Genomic DNA, 19,866 nt, shown 5'->3' with positions numbered 1-19,866 from the left:
CAACAGCAGTAAAGTAAGGCACAGATGGACCTGTACGTCCCTCTGCCAGGACCATATTACTGGCAAGATTCGCCTCTAATCCAGGCTAGCACAAACTATTTACCAGCAGGTGTCCTTAACATGCCAAACCATTTCTTTTTATTTCACTACCCTACCTTATCCACACACACATGCCAACACATCGTTTACGTCCCAGAATTTTACTACAGAAGCGTAAAGGAAAACTGGAACAGAACAGAGAGGATAAAGGCAGCAATAATGACACCATCAACTCATAAAATGACACCACCAGTAAGGTATGTTTTCTCCCAGTAACCGCCAAGTCAGCCAGCCATGTTGCAAGCAGCACAGCAGGGGTAGCCAGGTGACAGAGCTAAGGTGGTTAGCACAATGGATTTGAAGACTTTGAAGCTCCTCATGCAAAAGGAGTATGCGGGGAAAGAACTGCACTAACTGGTATTGAAAACTACAATCAGGAAGAGAAAGTGTAACTCTGTAGCATATAAAGCTCAGTTAAAAAAATGGAGCTAAGCCATGAAGACCCTAAGAACAAGAGCAAGCGAGTTCAGATTAGCAGATTGAGATGTATATTAAATTACAAGATTATGTGGAAAACTTAGTTATGTACTAAAGCAGTCTGTCCATTTGGTATTCTATTGCATATAATTTGCAATGAACTATTTTGCCCCTAAGGAGACCAAATAACATCTATTGTTTGAAGTTCACTGTATTTTATCAACAATACTTGTGCAGCAAAAACATGTTGCAGTTCCGCCCCCATTGCTATTCTCATCACATGCTTCCCATAACAGTGTAGTTTTGCATCTTGCCTTTCATGTAAATCTTCAAATTATGTATCTTAGAGATGTGTAAAAAAATTTTGTTCCTGAATAGGAGGACAATGGAGCTTAAGCCATGTTCCAAATACAACTGAGACTTTTTAAAAACAGAGAAGTAGCATTTATTTTAAGACCATAAGTACAGGTTATACATTCAAGCTGGACAGACAGAAGTTCTCCTATTTGAATCCCTTCCACTTACAACTGGTACTAATACTACTTTGTTTTTTTCTCCCCAGTCATGACTGTTGGCTTTGTAATATATACCACCAGCAATTCACTACTTTGCAAGTTTTATGGATTTTGATGAGTTCTGAGAAAGCAAGTATTGCCTCTACGTTTCTTTTGGGACAGCAACCCTTTGTCATCATGTAAAGGCTCTCTTGTGTCATTTGTGTCATTGTGTCACTTATATTAAGGAGAGCGCTTTTATATATATAAAGCAATTTAAAAAAAACTATTTCAAAATGATTTTTTGGCTGAGAACTACACTGCAATGAGTGATGTAAAAGAAAAGCAGTATTAAAAAAGGGGAAGGAAACACTCTTAGTTGAGCAATGCCAGCTGGGCAGATTGGAACACTGTGCTGATGTCTGTGAGGGAGTCAGATAAAGGATTACCAAAAAGCCAGTATTTTGAGTCAAAGCCTAATGTTCCTTGAAGTAGCTTCTATAACCAGGACAATGTTGCTAAGCTGCTCAACTGAAGGTTGCGAATTTAGCTGCTCCTTTGAACATCCATGTCTCTCAACACTGATGCTTCACAAGAAAACTGGAACTCAGCAGAAAACAGCATTAGTCATGACAGCACTGAATTTTAGCAGAACTGCAGCAGTGTTTCTATAGCAAGGAAGTATGAACTTCAGTTTAAAGTTGTTTGGGTTTTGTTTTTTTAAATAATCAGAGCTACCCCAATTGTGTCAACACAGATACTGCTACAAAAACCCAATGTGTGTGTGTGTGTGTGTGTGAATTCCCGAAGTTTTAGAAGCTAATGTTTTCTGTCATGATGGTTTGACTGGCCAAGCAGATGAAGTTGTCATTACATTTTCCAGGGACTTCCCAGAAAGCATGTGTGTAGCAAGTCTGAAGCAGTAGCATCAAAAATTGAGTATCTACGAATTGAAAAGCTGAAAGCTGAGACATGCCATTATAAAGAATATCTGTATTTTGTTGGCTGAAACATGACATTGTGCCACAGCATAAGAGATTGTATGATTTACTTTGCTTACAGAACAAATTGTGCTTTCCTGAGAGACAGGAGTCTTCCATTGGATGACAGAAATAGGACAACATTTAAAAGCTTAATGTAATACCAGAGTTTGGTTTCCTTCTTAAAATTGATACTAATTGAAATAATCTCTATTCAGTTAAAAATTATCAAAAAAACCCCTCAAGTTCTAGCAATGTAACATGAAAGTTCTCTTTAAGGCAGTGGCAGGAATACTTTCCATGCTAGAAGGCAAAAATGACATGAACACAACTAATTTAAGTTTGAAAGTACCAGTGACACATCATGACATAAGTCAGTCACTACATTTTCTGCAAAACTGCATGTGAAGCAATACTTAACAGACTAAGAAGCATCCTCTCAAGCTGTACTTTATGGTTCATGCATACATCACCACAGTCAGACATATTCTGCATGCAACCAAGGCACGCTAGTGCTGAGATTTTCAACTGAACACACATAAACATCGACTTAGTCTAAGAGAACCTCAAAGCTCCTAGAGTACTTTGTTGCTAATGTACCATGCAAGAATCTGCCTACTGGCTTCAGTTGTCACAGAAGAGTTTTTGCTCATCAATATATTTAGCAGTCATTTACAAGCAGGAGAGGCTTGCTGCCTGCCAGCCGTCTACATTCAATATGAAATTTGTCAGAGTGAGTTTCTAATTTGCGAGCAAGTACCAGCCAGACTCTGCTGAAGGAATCCACCACATTTTCACTTGCAGAACTCGTGTGTCATAACACACACCCTTTAAATTACTGCTACCTGAGAATAAATCCACATAAAATCTATGCAAAAAAAAAGTAAACTCAGAGGAAGGGAATGAAAGAAATAGCTGTTGGGGAATGAAAAGGCAGAAGAGGGGATTTAAGCATAAACTTCCTTTCATTACTACCACATTCAGGTAACATGACTCAGCAGGAGTACAGTAAACATCTCAAAAGAAACCTGTTAGACACAAAAAAGCATGTTAACTGCTTTCAAGAACTGCAAACTCAGCTACCAACTCCCAAACGTAAGGGTTCCTTAATAAAAATGGGGACTAGAACTTCACTATTTGCAACCCCACCCCCCCAGTGACTTTTCAGACTAACATACATATAAGTATACAATAAGTATATAGTACAAAGAAAGCATGTTTCATTAAGTCCATTTCAATTAAAAAAACGAAAAGTAAGTTTCTGATGCAAGTTTCATGCATGCAAAGAAATTGAATAATGAATGTGTAAATAAAATTTTTGCTTAGATATATTTGTTCCAGGGTGAACTACAATTCTTTTAATAGCGGCTTTAAACAAATTATGGCTTCAAAGGTATTTAAAAGGTATTGCTTCAAATTCTTAGTAAAAGAAAAAATCCTACAGTAATTAAAAACAAAAATCACTTACCAGTGCTCATATCGGTTTTAATGAAGTCCAAAAAATGAGAACAGGTACATAATGAATTCTAAAAGTTTAAATATTAAATATTGATAAGAGAAAAACAGCTTGGTGATAACTTAATTAGCTTGACTAATTAGCAAAGACCTGTACTTAGTCCATTTGCAAAAAGAAATTATGAAGGCTGATCGATATATTTGCTTGAAAAATATCCAGCAATGAGGAAAATATGAATAAGACCATCTCAGCCTAGTTTTAATCAATATTTCTGAAAATGCTTTTATCATGAAGTTATCAGAGTTATTCTACGTACAGTCAAAAAAGTCTGCAGTGGATGTTCTGTAAAGACACAGGTCTAGTAACATGACTATGTAATTACTTACAATTCAAACAAGTCTATAAGTATTCAAACCCCAAAAGTAAGAAGCACAATGCAAGGGTAAAGATTTTGGAAGTCATAATTACTTACCTGTAATTTAAGCACGTTTGGAAACATTTTGTCACCGAACAGATCTAAGAATACACTTTTACTATTGAAGACTATTATCTTGGCAAGATCTTTCTGATAGTTTTCAGTGAGACCCTTCCAAAGTTTAATACTGCACCCCAAACTGCAGCCATCACCGAAGCAAACTCATACAACATAGCTTTCACTTAGGTTTGATGCTGTCAGTGCTACTACGGAAGCACATGGTACCCATCTTTGACCTGCAGTTCCAACTTTGACTGCAAGCAGAGATAGAGCAAGTCACTTGATGGATTAGGAGATAAGACTGAAGATCTTCATCCAGACCAATTACTGGCCAATTAGGAAGTGGAAACAAATTGTGAAATTTACTAAGGAAAAAAAAAAAATCACTTCTCAACCTGTTACAGGAAGTACCTGTGTAACAACAGCATGCAATTCAAACAGATCAGGCACCCACTGAAGAAAGTGCAAGATGACAGTGTGGAACAGTATTTTCCCTACGATACTTTTCCAGCTACCAGCAAGACTTGCAGCTTAGAGGCTTCCTGAGGTTTGTGCGTGGGTCACATCAAAATGCCTGTAATGCCCATTAGCTTTTGATAGATCTTTCTTTCATGAAGAGCTACACGTTCTGGGCAATGACATCCATGATTTTAAGGTACACTGTCCGGAAAAAAATGTCCTTTTGCTTATGTTAAGCCTGCTTCCTGATAATATGACTGGGTGTTACCAGTTGAGAAAACTGGTATTTCCTATTCAACTTCTCCATGTCATCTTTTATGTCCTCTCAGTCATCTTTTTTACCATCAAGAGGACTTTACAGTCTCTCTGAAGAGACTCTGAGCTCTCTGAATGTATTCCTATTGCATCCTTTTTGATATTAAAATGACAACAAACAAATTAAAAAAAGACCTAAGCACACCACAGTAAACAGAAACACTGTATTGTTTCATTCACTGCTTTCTTAACTTCTAACACTTCCTCAGGAATATTTAAAATCTCTTCCTTGAACACCGATACTTCATATCATCCATCAGTTAAAACGTATCAATAGTTAAAAGGTGACTTCTGTACCCACTACATATATTTATCAACACAATTTTCTCTTAAGTCCACATCATCTCACAACAGCTACTTTGTTGCATCTGTTTGAAGTGGCACATACAGCTCCCATCCTCCAGCTAGGATGGCAAGTCTTCATTCACTTCCATTTTACTGAATACAATCTATTTTCCACTTTCGAGAAATGCCTGGGCTGCGCTTGCTCTCATTGACTAACACTACAGTTCAGCTCAGACTGCTTGAATTTAGAACAATTTTATCTTTTTCCATTATTTTCTGTCCCAGAATAAACAGTTTAAAATTCTTACTCTCCTTGGGGCTTTGACAGAGTCAGATCACCATAATCTAGCATGTTCTGACAGCTTAAATTAACAGCCATAAGAGGATCCATGGCAACTGCCCAGCCATGTACTCGTAGACTGCTAGGCTGTGCAAGGGCTGCTGCAAGTGCAACACAATTTAAATTAGTATGTTTGAGCTTAATCTGATTTAAACTACCTAAATTTCCAACAGACCAAGAGTGTGCACAGCGATGACTGCTGTGGCCCTCATGTGATATAGTAGCTGCACCAACTTGATGTTGCCCATGAGCTTTCTAAGCAACACTAAACATGTATTTTGTCCTCAAAGATTTCAGCTTCCTTCCACAACAAGCAACATGTGGAAGAATGCCTTCTCATACTTACTGATGATGGGAAGGAAAATCTGTATGAGGAGGAAGGTCTGCTTCCTCTCTGATGGAACTGACATTAAAATGAACATCTCCCTAAAACTAGCTCTTACCCTCTTTTAGCCCATCCTCTCCTTAAGAGATAGTACTGTCCCTCCCTTTTTTCCAGTATTTATGTATCCCAAAGCTGAACAGAGCTTTGGAAATGGAAATAAACTCCATTACAATATGTGACAAAACATAACTGGATAGAACTGTAAGTCTGATAGGCAGTGAAATTTCAAAAAGTATTCTTAAATTAGAAAACTGGTACACAGTAGGGTTTAATCTTAGAACACTACATTTCTCATTTGCCTAATATAATAATTGGGTTTACAGACAGAAGACATTTCTGCATTGCAATTTTATTTTTCCTATTGGTACTGGAGACAAAGGTTTTCCCTGATAAGTTGTAATATCAGCAATTCCCATGAAGCAGCTAACCCATCTGGAAATTCAGAGGTACACAGAAAAATTAAGGTGGGAGCTCATTTAGGGCTCTCACAATTGACCTTCAGTAGCAGTTAAAGTCATCAAATTTAACTAGCAGTAACAGCTGGGTTGAGAGGCAAAAAGAGATACTTTCCCCTGAGTCTCTCCAAATACCCATCTGGCTCTTCAGCAACAAGCTTTAAAGCCATGGTTAAATTAAGATTTTGCAAACATTGTTGTACTTTAATAACAGAACACAGAAAAATGAGCTTCTGAAAAACAACAGCTTTAGCAAAAAATTAAAGGGAGGAAGAGTCCTAAAATTAAAGGACATATTTATGAAAAAGTTTACTGTGAAATATTCTTTATAGTTTGTAGCCTGTATAAATTCTAGGTGCTGGAGCGTGTCCAGAGAAGGGCAACGAGGCTGGTGAGGGGTCTGGAGAACAAGTCTTATTGAGGAGGGGCTGAGGGAACTGGGGTTGTTTAGCCTGCAGAAAAGGAGGCTGAGGGGAGACCTCATCACGCTCTACAACCACCTGAAAGGAGGTTGTAGCGAGGTGGGTGTCGGTCTCTTCTCCCAAGTAACAAGCAATAGGACAAGAGGAAATGGCCTCAAGTTGCACCACGGGAGGTTTAGATTGGACACGAGGAAAAATTTCTTTACTGCAAGAGTGGTTAAACATTGGAACAGGCTGCCCAGGGAAGTGGTTGAGTCCCCATCCCTGGAAATATTTAAAAGACATGTAGATGCGGCGCTTAGGGACATGGTTTATTGGGCATGGTGGTGTTGGGTCGACGGTTGGACTCGATAATCTTAGAGGTCTTTTCCAACCTTAATGATTCTATGAATTCCCATCTTCCAAAAATATGTGAACAAACGGCTTTAAGTTTTACTTTAAGAAGCCAGCATATCCAGAAACAGGCTGCTCTCAGCTCTCGGGTACTAACAGGTCTTACTTCTCCTTTCTCGGTCTTACCAGTATTTACACCAAATTGCAACAACGCTCAGAGAAGTGAGAAGTTCTACTTATCATACAGTCACTCCACACACTTTATATCTAGAAGTTCAGAAGTCCACAAGAAGAGTACACAACTGAAAAGCTTTAATTCCAACTTCCATTTGAAAAACCCTACTATCAGAAGATGATCCAAGACAGTCCAGAGGACAAAGTACTGAAACAGAAGTTGGTCGCTTGCACCATTAAGAGCTGTAACAGTGCAGAATCTGTTAATGGTGAATAACACTTTAAAACTTCTAAGTCTGCAACCACTCTGAGTAGAAGTGGTTCTGCTGAACATACAAATCTTCAGCAGCATGCTTATAATTCAACTCAGTATGGTAAAGCTATTTGAGTTTCTTCTAGAGGAAGTCTAGTACGTAAAACACTGCACTCACACGCAGCCCTTTTCACTTAGTCAAAGCCCATGTAGTTCACACTAGTAAGAACCAACAAACCTAAGTTCCACGTTGCTGTATGACTTACCCGGACAAGCGCATCATCTATGATGTGATCACGTCTCACTTTAAGTCGCAAATACGGGTTCAGCTGCTGTCCTTGAACTAAGCTGTAGAGCACAGTTATGCGTCTTTCACTGTACATCCGGATTCTATTGTCATAATACAAACCCAGGTTCTTGGTAACAGCATTCAATATGAAGGGACAGGTCATAAAAGAGAATTTATTTTCTGTTTCTACTTTGAAGAAAGTGTAGTCTTTGTCCATTTCCAGAACATCATTCAGTGGTTCATTAATAAATTCTTCAAAAGGGATAAGTGGTTTTCTGCAGTCTATAGTTTTAACACCAAGTTCAGTTTCCAGTGGGTCCACTCGAGGACCTTTTTTATTTCTTCTTTCCTCACCCAACAGCTCTTGAAGAGTTAGTTCACTTGATTCTGGGATGGGTTCTTCGTCTTCCTCTTCGTTATGATCTGTATCCACATCCCCTCCTACTACATTTGCATAGTAAACCATTTTCAAGCACTTTGAAGCAGCAACAACAGCATCATCATCATTCACTAGGTTACGACTATTGAATTCATTGCTTATGACTTTGTAAGTAATAAGCTGCTGAAATGTTTCCATCATTCTCCGAATTTGGTCTGCTCTGTACTTAGACCACAATCTGACCAGTTTTGCTTGAGCTGCAAGGGGTAGTTTGCTCATTGCTTTGCAAAACAATGGTAGAGCCATTTCCAGATATTCTGGGCTATGAAGATTGCCATTCTCCATAACGATAATAAACAAATTCAGATAGTTAGGATCCCGAGAGTACACATTATGGTAAGTCAAGTCACATTCCACATTAGGTGACAAGTACACAAGTGCATTTAAAAAGGCAGTTTCTATTTTTTCATTAGAAAGTAATCTATCATAGACCCGTCTGACTGCTTCAATATCTACAGACACTTCATCCGGGCCTAGTTTTTGGAGGTTATTATCTCCTTGTGTGTTATCACCTATTCTTGACGACGAAGATGACGATGCGCCTGAATCTTCTTCCATAGCAGCAGCCGAACAGGCAGCTTTTTCCTTTTCATCTTCATCTTTGTCTTCATCCTTTCCTTGAAGAGACTTGAGCTCCTCCTTGGTGTGCTGCTTGGCTTTTCGAAAACTCTGTACCAATGCTTCAGCACTAGAAAATACTCTCCCAATCACCCGGATTAAAGGGGAATAATCCTCTTTCTCTCGACATAGTTCAAGAATTTCATATATCTTGTCTTCTGTTAGAAAAGTCACATCTATAAAAAGATAAAATTAATTTTAAGATAAAAATTTAGAAGATAAAATACTTCTAATTTGCTCTACTCAAGAAATCTGTGCATCAGATCATCATTAACACTGGAAAAAACAGTGTCAGTGGTAGATAAAGTCAAGACAGATACTTTATAATTCCATTACCATGAAGAAACATGACTTCATTCACTATGATTTTGTAAAATGTTGTATTCATGGATGTCGATCAGAGAACATGCTTAATGGTAAAACTGTTTTGCAGCCAGTTAACTACATTTGGCAGTTAACAGTATTGTATCATCTAAACTAGAGCAACTAAATCAATCAGTAAGATGTTTAAACTTTAAAAGACTTAATGAATAAGACTGTGTGACAATACGGTCTTCTGGTAAATCTGCACAATCAATGCGTAAGTCATTCAACTATACACAAACTAAAGTGTATCAACCTCTCTTTTCAAAACATAGCACACACGTATAGACTTCACACGCTAGTGTATCAACCTCTCTTTTCAAAACATAGAGCGTGTGAAGTCTATATGCGTGTGCTTTCTCCCTTAAAAACAGATCTTGAAGAAAAGATTCAATAATTTGTTTTGTTGTATATTAATGGGAATATTAGATTTCTTATTTCTAAGGCTTTCTGCAACTGTTTTTATACTAAACTGATGCCTGAAAATCATCCCAAAACCCCACAATACATGCTCAGGAATTTATGCTGCCTTCTAAATTACACACACAGTTGGGCATGTGGGTTATTTCTTTGTACATTAGGCCTTACCGAGATAAACAACTTGAGTATACTCATCAACATGCTATTCAGATGAACAAACTGCTTTACACACATCATCTGCAGGGGTTCCAAATACCTGTCTGTTCCCCCTCCCCCCCAAACCCCTGATATGGTAAGTCCATTTGTTATTTGAAATCTTCCTTTCACTTTAGAAAAGAGAAGGAGAAAACATTATTTATAGCTTTCTATGCTACTTCTCAAACAGAACCCACAGGTGCTTTCTCATCAGGTGATGATTTAGAGTAGGACTACCACATGATCAGACTCTGAAAAGATGTTCTAGTTTAAGCAGATTCTTCTAAACTGACACATAATTTAGAACTAAAACTGAATCTGTTTAATAGCATCTCTAGAAATCTAAAAAGCACACATCACAGCACTGTATTCACCAACCACGCTAGAACAACTGCCTCTGCAGAAAGAAGGAAGCATATCATTTTAATACAGTTATATGTTAACGTATTTTGAAATGTGATTGTCTACACTAACATTCATTCCAAGCAGTCATTAAGTTAAAAATACAAACTAAATGATGCAAAACCAGACAACCTACTGATTTTCAGAGGCCCAAGCCATTCTTAGAGCACATATAACACAGGAAAGATTAAGCTTATGTCATGCTACTGAGGTTGACTTCCAACCAATCTGAAGACAGTGAAAAAGCTTCAAAACTGAAATGTCCTGTTAAAAACAGCACTGAAAATATTATGAAAGGATTCAAGCGTAGTGCAACATCTCCTATCTTTATCTGTTGCAGTGCATGCTCAAGAAGCAGATTTGGCTAAAAGAAATTTAACTGCTGATACAGATGCTGTTCCATTCCACAGCTCCTCAAAATGAGGTCCATAGCCTCAAGTTCACTGACTCTGGATTGCAGAGGTTATTCATAGGATAAAAAATATCAGCAAAGTTGACAATTTAACAACGTAACACATTTCAGATTTCCATACTTACAACAGGAATTCCCCAGTCATTCTTTTACAGGTTTTAGTATTGAAGGAACAAACCATGTGCTACTTCCAGTTAAAATATTTAGTATTACCATCAGCAGTTTCATAACATTTTTAAGTCATATCCTGTGACCATCCTCTAACTGAGTTGCCATAAGGGTCTGCCCCATTTTTACTTTACAGCAGGGAGAACAGCTGGAGAAAAACAAACCTAAGTGAAGCTTTCTTCTAAATCAAGTCAATTTCAGCTGACTTGTGCCTGAGCATGTGAGCTTTTACACACCTTCTCCTCTCACCCTTTCTATTGCAACTAAGTGATCCAGCGAAGTACACGTATCTCCTCTCAGACCTTGTTCTCAGTAATACTCCATGACAAATCTGTACATGAAGTCAAGCTTTAACAGTGATCCTTGACTGTGAAAAAGACTGCATGTGATCTATATATTGCCAACAACACACTCCCTAATTAGAAAATTTATTAATTATCTTTTCATTATCTCTTATGGAAGCTTTGTTACGATTGTGAACTCACTGCCTGTCCACTGACCTTCTCTGTTCCCAATTTAATGTTTTGGCGATCGAAGTTGAAAATAGCTCCCCAGGTAATTATAAGACTGATTTTGAAATGGCTCTCTATATATGTGACTACATTTGTAACCCATGCTTTTTACATATTTGCAATTTCTCTATTTCTTTCCTCTTTTTGGACTGCCATGTAAGATAGTACCAAGATGCTGACAATGGTCTCCAGCTACATTTTTCCCCCAAAGGTAATAGTCTTAGGGCTTAGCACTACAAAAAAGTAATTTAAATAATTCTTTCTGAAGGGCATTTCTTTCAATTTATTTAGAACTTTCAATCCTATGTCAAGCATAAAACCAAGCTGCACATCCTTTTCCTTGGCTTTCTTAAACTTAACTGCAGTTTTCCCAGTAACTGTTTCTGCAGATGGATCTTGAAAAATTTCAGAGCGCTAGATTCCTTAGACATCATCCAATTCCAAAGGTAACTAAGAGTCTCAGATAGGCTTTAAGAACACATTAATGCTCTCTGTCCATACAGCTACAAAGACAGGTCAATACTTGCGATGCTGCAACAGATGAAGTCAGAAGAGTCATTACTTTAGACAACAGATTGTCTCTGGAGATAGGCTGAGAAGACTCTTAGATATCTATCTTGGGGATAGAGGACAGTAGGGTCAGGGAGAAAAGAGGAAAATCCTGTATGTGCACACTTCCATTAAAAATACACAAAACTAAGACAAATCACACAACAGATGTAATGTGCCTCTTGCCCATCTAACACTACACTGGCTCCCCTCTCCCCTCCCTGCTGTTCTCCTCTTTGCTTACTCAGATCATAAATAATTTGGGGACAAGTTTATCCTTGCATCAGATAAAGAACAAACTGATGCAGATATTGACTGGAGCATCTTAGGTCCCTTATTACACAGTGCTATGTTTTATGGCTGATTCTGTAGGCCTTTTTAATTCTTTGCTGTAAGGAGTTTCACCTTCTTTAGCTAAAATGGATGAATCTAAACTTCTGTGTTTATACCACTTACTGCAATGATACCTAAAAAAGGTCTGCTCAAAGGTTGATGGCTTTCATTTCATTTAGCTTGTGATTTCTGTTTGCACCGCACATTTTGATGACAACTAAAATTATTCTTGTAGTACGTATTTACTATTTTAGAGAGTTTGAAAAGCTAAACAGGAGTCAGAAAAGACACACAGAACAGTATTTCATTTTTGTACACTGGCTTAGAAATCACTTTGCTGAAACTTTTTTTAGCTTGGTAGATGTATTGCCTATCATCCACTGTATCATTTTTTGTTCATCTGTTAAGTTTCTTAACACAGAATCTGGAATTGGTTAAAGTATAACTTTTATAACTCATTAACTACAGAAATTACAAAACTAGCAAAACTAAAACAGTCATACAACAGCACTTAAAAAAACCTCTCTGTATTTGCAAAACCAGTAATCTCAGAAGGCAACAAATGCATATGGATTTTAAACAGAGATGTGGTAAAGATCCAGATTTGGAATCAGTGTTCAGCATTAATCCAGCCATTTTTCAAAATCCCTAGTAACATATTTGATTGCCATATATTGTATTTTACTTAAGTAGTCAGCAGACCACCACCACAGTCAGCAAAATACCACCACAGTGAATTCTGTAGGAATATACTCATGCATATTAAATGTGTTTTATTTTAGGAAAATTCTAAAATAACATCTTACCTTTAAAGTCATCTCTTGGGCCTTGCATTTCCTTCTTGTTCATTTTTCTGTCAGTGCAGGAATTGTTATGGGCACCTTTGGAATTGTTTTCTAGGTAAGCTGAGCTCGTTCCTTTCTTGGAGGGATGAGGATCACAGAGTTTTGCATTAATCTTATAAAGCTCGAGGGCCTTAATGGCTGCTGCATTGTTATCCATACGGAGAAAAGTTGGACAGGAAGCACAAAATTCATTCGTGCAGGCTTCATTTCCACAGCCCTCAGTTAACTGGTGGTAGTAGCGCTCTATTAGATGCTTTGCAGCTGCTCGCTTCCTGTAGCAAACATTCAAACAGTAAGTACAAGGATTAGTAGAGCTTTCACATACAAAGCTCGTTCAAAAGCATCAGCAAGGCAGAGATTAGTCAGGCACTGAAACACAAGATTTCTGTATCAGAGAGGACACATCAGGAGATTTTTTAAATGCAGGATTCTCATCTTGACAAATGCAAATATATTTAACACACAATTTAATTTGTGGGTCCTATGTAAGTGAAAGGTAAATCCTGTTTATGTACAGTTTTCAGCTTTATATTCTAGTGTTACAGTGGACACAGTCTTGTTCAGTTCTGAACAATCTCAGTTGTCACTGAAAAAGAGAACAATTTAGATGCAAAGCAAGGCTGCAAGTGAAACAGAACTGGATCTCATACAGTGATTGAGTCTGATGTATAGTACTGAGGTATGGTTGCCACTGACAGAGGGAAGAGGCGTGAAATACAAATGACCCAGGCATTTATTTAGTAATACTATCAATACTACACCAATAGGATATAAACCCTTAAAATGTAAACTTTTTTTTTAACAAGTTTCCAGATGACTAAGTTACCTGATATTTAGTCTATTTAAATCTGTAGGAAAAATATTCCTTGGTTAATTAAACTGATGACAAAACAACGATTAAAGACGAGCTCAAGGCTGAATATATCTCTCCTCAGCTTAATAAGGTATACGGTTCTCTAAAAAAGCTATTTGCCAAATCCTCCCCTTTCTCCTGCAATTACACATGGCAAGTATGCATTTTGAAGAATTACAACTGTATCACTATACAAGTCAATGTGCTCAGTACTATATACACACACAAGAAAATTTAGCTGGCCAATTAATAAGGTCACAGACTTTTACAGAAACATGCAAATGGTAAAGAAGTTGCCGGAAAGCTGCACATAACTGGGACAGAAGAAGCTGCGTGCAGTGCCAAGAGCACCATATTTCACCACATTTTGGAAAGAAACCCCCAAACCTTCACTTCATTTAAGAAAACAAGTTATTAATGAAAGATATCAACTATGAAACATTTAAAACATTTTGATTAGGTGTAACATGCAGGCTCTTTACCTAACTTTAGTGATACGGTACTATAAAGATTAGAACATGGGAAGCAAGATTTTAATCAGAAATTGTGATATTAACTTAAAGTTGCCTTTTCAGATGTTGATGCATGCACAGATTCTGCATAGAACAAGTACTTGAGAACTTAAGTGCTAGACCCACTGGTACTACTCAGCACTTGCTGCACCTAGCTGGTGTTAATACTGGCTGGTTAAGCATCAGTTTCAATGCAGCTGCTTCACAAGGGAAAATGTCCTCAAGTTCTGAAAGCAACTACTGAGGTGTATATTACTCAGCAATAACACCTTTGCTCCTTCCCTTTCACCCTTCAAGATCTCATGATCCTAGAGAAGAAAATATTTCTTACAAAGAAACCATTACCTCAATGTCTGCCTGACCTTCCAAATGCAGTGAGTTCCAAGACAAAAAAAAAACCTGAAGTGAAAGGTTTCCCTGGCACTAATGCAGTGAGTTCCAAGACAAAAAAAAAAAATCCCTGAAGTGAAAGGTTTCCCTGGCACCTCGAGACAGATGTGGAAGACCATTAAAAAAAATAAAGCAGCACCAGCAATACCATCAAACCCACTACTGTATAAAACAGGGAACAGCTGTATTCTGATCCAAGGAAAGAGTTCTAGCCTCTCCAATTTTTATATATGGACTTAGGAACACCTACCTCTCTCCATGTACGTATAAAATAAGGTTTTTTTGATCTTGTCTTTCATACTTCTGCTTTTAGTATAGAGGCTTTAAAAAAACCCAGTTTTTTAATAGAGCTTAGACCAGTACATGATTTCACAGACATCTATTTCTGAATGCTAAAATATCATGCTTTAATCATTCTTGACTTTCAATCACTCCAGACCTTCAAATTTAGAGTGTGAAATACTGTCACTTGTAAGCAGATAAGCATATAATGTGAAAGCCTTTCTGTGTTAATATTGAATTTTTGCACCTGAGCTATGGCCACCTGTCTCACCAATGTGTTCCTTATTTACTCCTCTTGCAGTCTCTCCTATGCATTACCTTGATGCCTTCATAAAAGCTCTTTCCAACTCACATTGAAACTTACTGTTCCTTTAATTTTCCTCCCTCTCTCACTGACCACATTTTCCACAGTGCATACAAAAAGGCAGTTATTTCATACACACATTATCATTTTAACTTTATCCTTCCTCATTGCATTTTCCTCTCATCTTATTTCTTCATTGCAGTCTACATGGAGATCATAAGTTTTTTTGCCATAATTTTGGTGTTTTCTGACATATGTAATACACCTACAAATGTTAAATGGATTTCTCACAGCTGTTCTAAGTGTATATATATTATAGGGGGTGTGTGTGTATTTATTTATTTACCTAAAGCAGCTGGAGTTGTTATTCAGACTAAATACATTGTGAAAAGCTGATCAATTCCCTAAGAAGAGAGAACTTATGTTTTCAAACTGGAGAAATTGTTAGTCTTAAAGAAGCACGTACACCTTTCTAGTTTACATAACATCTAGTTTGAAGAAAGTTATTTCAATGTATAAACACTGATATATTAACAACACATTTTACCATATTAAACAACACTCCACTTTAACAGGTCATATCTGAGATGCCAGGAGACAAAGCTAAGCTTAGACTTGTCTCTAACAGTTAACTTCTGAGGGACTGCTTCCCATTTTTAACTACCAATTACTTCAAACTGTGCCATGCCTACAATAACACTGTTTGTACAAACATTTTCATTTTGACTCATGGCTGCAGACTCACTGACTCAAGTTCTGTGAAATTCTATTAGAGACGGAAGGTTTGACTGAAAGTTAGACTTTTTTTTTTTAAATCAACTATGGAAGCAAACAATACAATGTTCAACAGTACTAGAATACAACAGTATTAGAATTTCCCCCCACCTCTCCCTGGCGGCTATTCTGCAGACTTTTGATGGGGCCTCAGATAAATTATTTAAGTAAATAAAAAAGGTGGAGACTTAAAGCGAGGATACAGACCTAAGAAGGTAGAACAGAATTTACTGAGCCTTCCACAAGAGCTACCCTTACTGAGGGTCCATCCATAAAAGCACTTACAGAGAATGCAGTTCTGAGTAAGCCAATGTGAGATTTTACAGAACAGTAAAATATTCCATACCACATTCCCATTGTGGAATCCCTTGAGGGATTATTGTTGTTGACACTGTCCAGAGTCAACAGCCCATATTTCTATATTATTCAGAAAAAAATGTAGCATACCTTTTCTGTTCTCCAGAGGTGAAAACTTGATCTCTTTCTACATTCCCCTGCTCATTTAGTATGTAGAAAACTTAAGTTCTTAGCCTGAGGCATTAAAACTGGTTCATCAAGCGAGGTAACACAAAACCCCTCTCTATTCTTAGCTCATGCTATACAGTGAAGACTGCAGCTCCCTTTAAGTTCCTATACAGGGATCTAGTGAAGAGTAACTGGTCCCTTATAAACTCAATGACTAATTTACTGTACATTAGCACAGACACCTTCTAGTGTAGCTAAGGCTGCAGTGACTGACTTGCAAAGACTCACACTGTTGTTGCACATCCGAGTATGAAACTGCACTGGTGTGGTTGCAGTTGTAAACATTTCACAGACATATCACAGGAATATCCTTAAGCCTTAAGGGTAACTTCCCACACAGTGGGCCTTGTATAACCTCTTCAAGCAAGACTCACTACTTCAGTGAGGGGGAGAAGCATCTAAAATAGACATCATCTTCCTTTCCCAAAGTCCAACAATTTCACAAGTACATTCTTCTGTTTAAACCTCTTCAAGACTCACTCACTACTTCAGTGAGGGGGAGAAGCATCTAAAATAGACATCATCTTCCCCAAAGTCCAACAATTTCACAAGTACATTTTTCTGTTTAAAAAAAAACAGTATTCACTGACTTACTTTTGTAGTACTTAACGAAAAAAGAATGCCTTTAGACTTTTTAATTGTTCTTTAACTCATAGAAAGCCAGATAATAAGTACTTTGCATTTGTAATTGAAATGCCGCCAAAACTGTGGATTATCACTAGAGAAGTGCACCACTGAGCCTCTACCTTTCTAGAGACTCAGGCAAAGGTGCACTGGGCTGCACTTTGGGTTGTAAAGTAACTTTTGAATGTCTAAACCACATAAAACAAGGGATTGAATGCACTGATTCAAAAGTTCCTATGTAACAACATCAAATTTGCATTTCCCAAATACCTGAAACTAAATACAGAAAGATGCTACATAAAGGAAACTTCTGCGAGAGAGAAAATCAGATGTTTAAACATTTAAGGAACTGTAGAAAAATCTGAAGCATATAATTCTTCAGACCAAAGAATTTTCATCCAAGTTTCAAAACTTGCCTGAAGTTAAAAATATCTGTATAAATGCATCATTTTTGCTTTAAGTTTACCTAAATTTTAGAAATACGTATGAAGGTTTCATACTTGTCTGGGAATATCATTATGAAATGATGTATTTCTGAATGGTTTCTGCTTGGGACACAACAACTTTTATATTATTTCTACACAGAAGTCTCACATTGCTCCAAGATGGCCAATTTTAGTAAATGGAAATTTACAATGGCCTATTTTAACAAAACTATTAGTAATTCAGAAATGCCAAAATGTTCATAAGCTGTTTTCTTTCTTAATGCAAAAAACCCAACAAAAGTATTCATGCGCATGGAAACTGAAGGAAAATTTGTGTTTGTCTTTTGGATAGGAAAAAAACCGGGACCAGTTTTTTTTAGTACTAATAGTAAAACAACTTTCAGTATATGCCTTAACAGACAGGAGCATAGAGAGACTTACACACCTGCAACAATTGTACTACGCTGTGGAAGTAAGACGACCAGCAGACCAAAAACTGTTAAAAAAGTGTGCGTTATGGATGGACATCTTTGTGAAGTTAAACACTGCTTTCTGAGAGTTTCAGTTTCAAACCTTGCATGTTGGTTCCCTGCTTCTGTTTAGCTAAGAGTAAGAACAGCAGTGCTAGAGAAGACAAGCTTCCAGTAAAAGCACTGCCCGCACAGACCCTTTTGAAGTGGCCTGCACACCGAACTGCCAAATGCTCCACCCAGAGCTGGAGCTGAGCCCTCTGTTCCAGCAGTGTTGTAACACCTTATGCCCCCTTGGCCACTGGCACCCCAGTGAACGTTATGTCTGCAAATGCACACACACATGGAGCTCGCATTTTCCAAACCTCATTCCTTCCAGTGTGGTGGGCCCCGATAGCTGGGGTGCAGACTGTGAACTCCCTTGGACCATACTGGCTTCACCCAAGGGACCTCCCTCCCCACCACGTATTCTAGATCCACCATGCCTCTGGGAATGTCATGTGCTGACAAAGTCAGGTATGGCACTTCCTCAGGAAGGGCAAACCTGAGAACCCAAGAGTTGTCCTGGCTTTATGGAGCAATGCAGAAAGACAGCTAGAGAGAGGGAGTCAAGGACATGGTCAGCATGTATCTCAGTCTGGTCTCACAGACAAATTACCTTGCTACAGTTCTATTAGAAAAGCACCCTTCATTACTGCCCTTTCCTCTTCAGGTTATTAGCTCCAGGACTCTACAGAGATAACGTCATTCCACAGACCAACTGGTTTCACACCCTGGTTCCTATCTGTCCTTCTTAAGAAGGCATGCAGTGCCCTGTCACCTACGTGATCCCTCCAATATTCAATTAGCCAAAAAATTGAGATATGAATAATGCATCAATTATACCCTGGCTTTTCAACCCAAGCAATTTCAGGAAAAATCCCCAATTCTGCCCCCCTCCCCAACATTACAGGCTTGAAGCCATTAAATAACTGATTATTGGGAAACAATTACTAGGCAATTATTGTAAGCAATCAACGTATGTAAATAGTAATGACTGTAGGCATGCGTGACTGTGTTAAATACTATGCTCACGTTTACAGAATCAGTGCCTTTTGAAAAGGCAGGGAGAAATATAGCCTTCATAAAAAAGCCCATACATTTATTTAACTACAAAGAAAGAGTAACTTGAATTACTGCTGGAATAAGCTTATTACTAAGTTTAGGACTGACTATAAACTTACAAGATCTTACTCTCTTTGAACAAATTTGTTATTCTTAATATTTTAAAGAAAAAAGTACATAACTGTTGTCAGCTGTTAAACTTCCAAAGAATAGTCACATCTAACCACACAAAACATTTCAACAGTTCTCTAAATTTTGTTTTAAATTATCAAGTAAGGAGTCCCAAACTCTAATACTCTGTACTGGCTATGAGGCCACAATAAGACCAACTTTGTCTTTATTGGAAAGAAATGAAATGACAGTAACTTCACATACTTGCAGGAATCCTTCAGTCTGTCTTTTATATTCACGACAAAGCAAATAATGAATATGTTATCAAATATTAAGCAAAATACATATTCTTTAGCACCTTCTATGTTGTTTTCCCTTGGTAAAGAAGTCCCAGCACTCAAGCAAGTACAATTAAACTTCACGTTGTACTCTACCGAACAAGTTTAAATTTGTCAAGTATGACATTTATACACTGTATTCTGATCAGCAGCCCAACCAAAGAAAGGAGAGTAATATTAGCACTGCAGTGAGATATCAAAAGATACAGACAGTAACTTGGAGACACTGATTCTGATTGTCTACTTCTGGAACACTAGAGTGTTTCA

At 37.7% G+C, this 19,866-nt stretch overlaps 1 protein-coding gene across 5 annotated transcripts in view; it reads right to left on the bottom strand.

The window, feature by feature from the left end:
- The window catches only part of UBE3A (ubiquitin protein ligase E3A), a 51,111-nt gene that overhangs the window by 10,971 nt on the left and 20,274 nt on the right, over nt 1–19,866 (bottom strand). For 3 of the 5 annotated variants that reach the window (XM_009281694.1, XM_009281702.2, XM_009281710.2), the window contains 2 exons: nt 12,849–13,159; nt 7,609–8,864 (listed from right to left, as the gene is read on the bottom strand). In XM_009281694.1, coding sequence (XP_009279969.1) covers nt 7,609–8,864; nt 12,849–13,159 — 1,567 coding nt within the window. The remainder of the gene's footprint in view (nt 1–7,608; nt 8,865–12,848; nt 13,160–19,866) is intronic. The other 2 variants (XM_009281718.2, XM_009281726.2) reach the window with 2 other exon arrangements.

The sequence above is a fragment of the Aptenodytes forsteri genome, unplaced genomic scaffold, assembly GCF_000699145.1.
Source record: "Aptenodytes forsteri isolate BGI_AS27 unplaced genomic scaffold, ASM69914v1 Scaffold348, whole genome shotgun sequence".
NCBI lineage: Eukaryota > Metazoa > Chordata > Aves > Sphenisciformes > Spheniscidae > Aptenodytes > Aptenodytes forsteri.
This window is presented reverse-complemented; position numbering and strand designations above follow the sequence as displayed.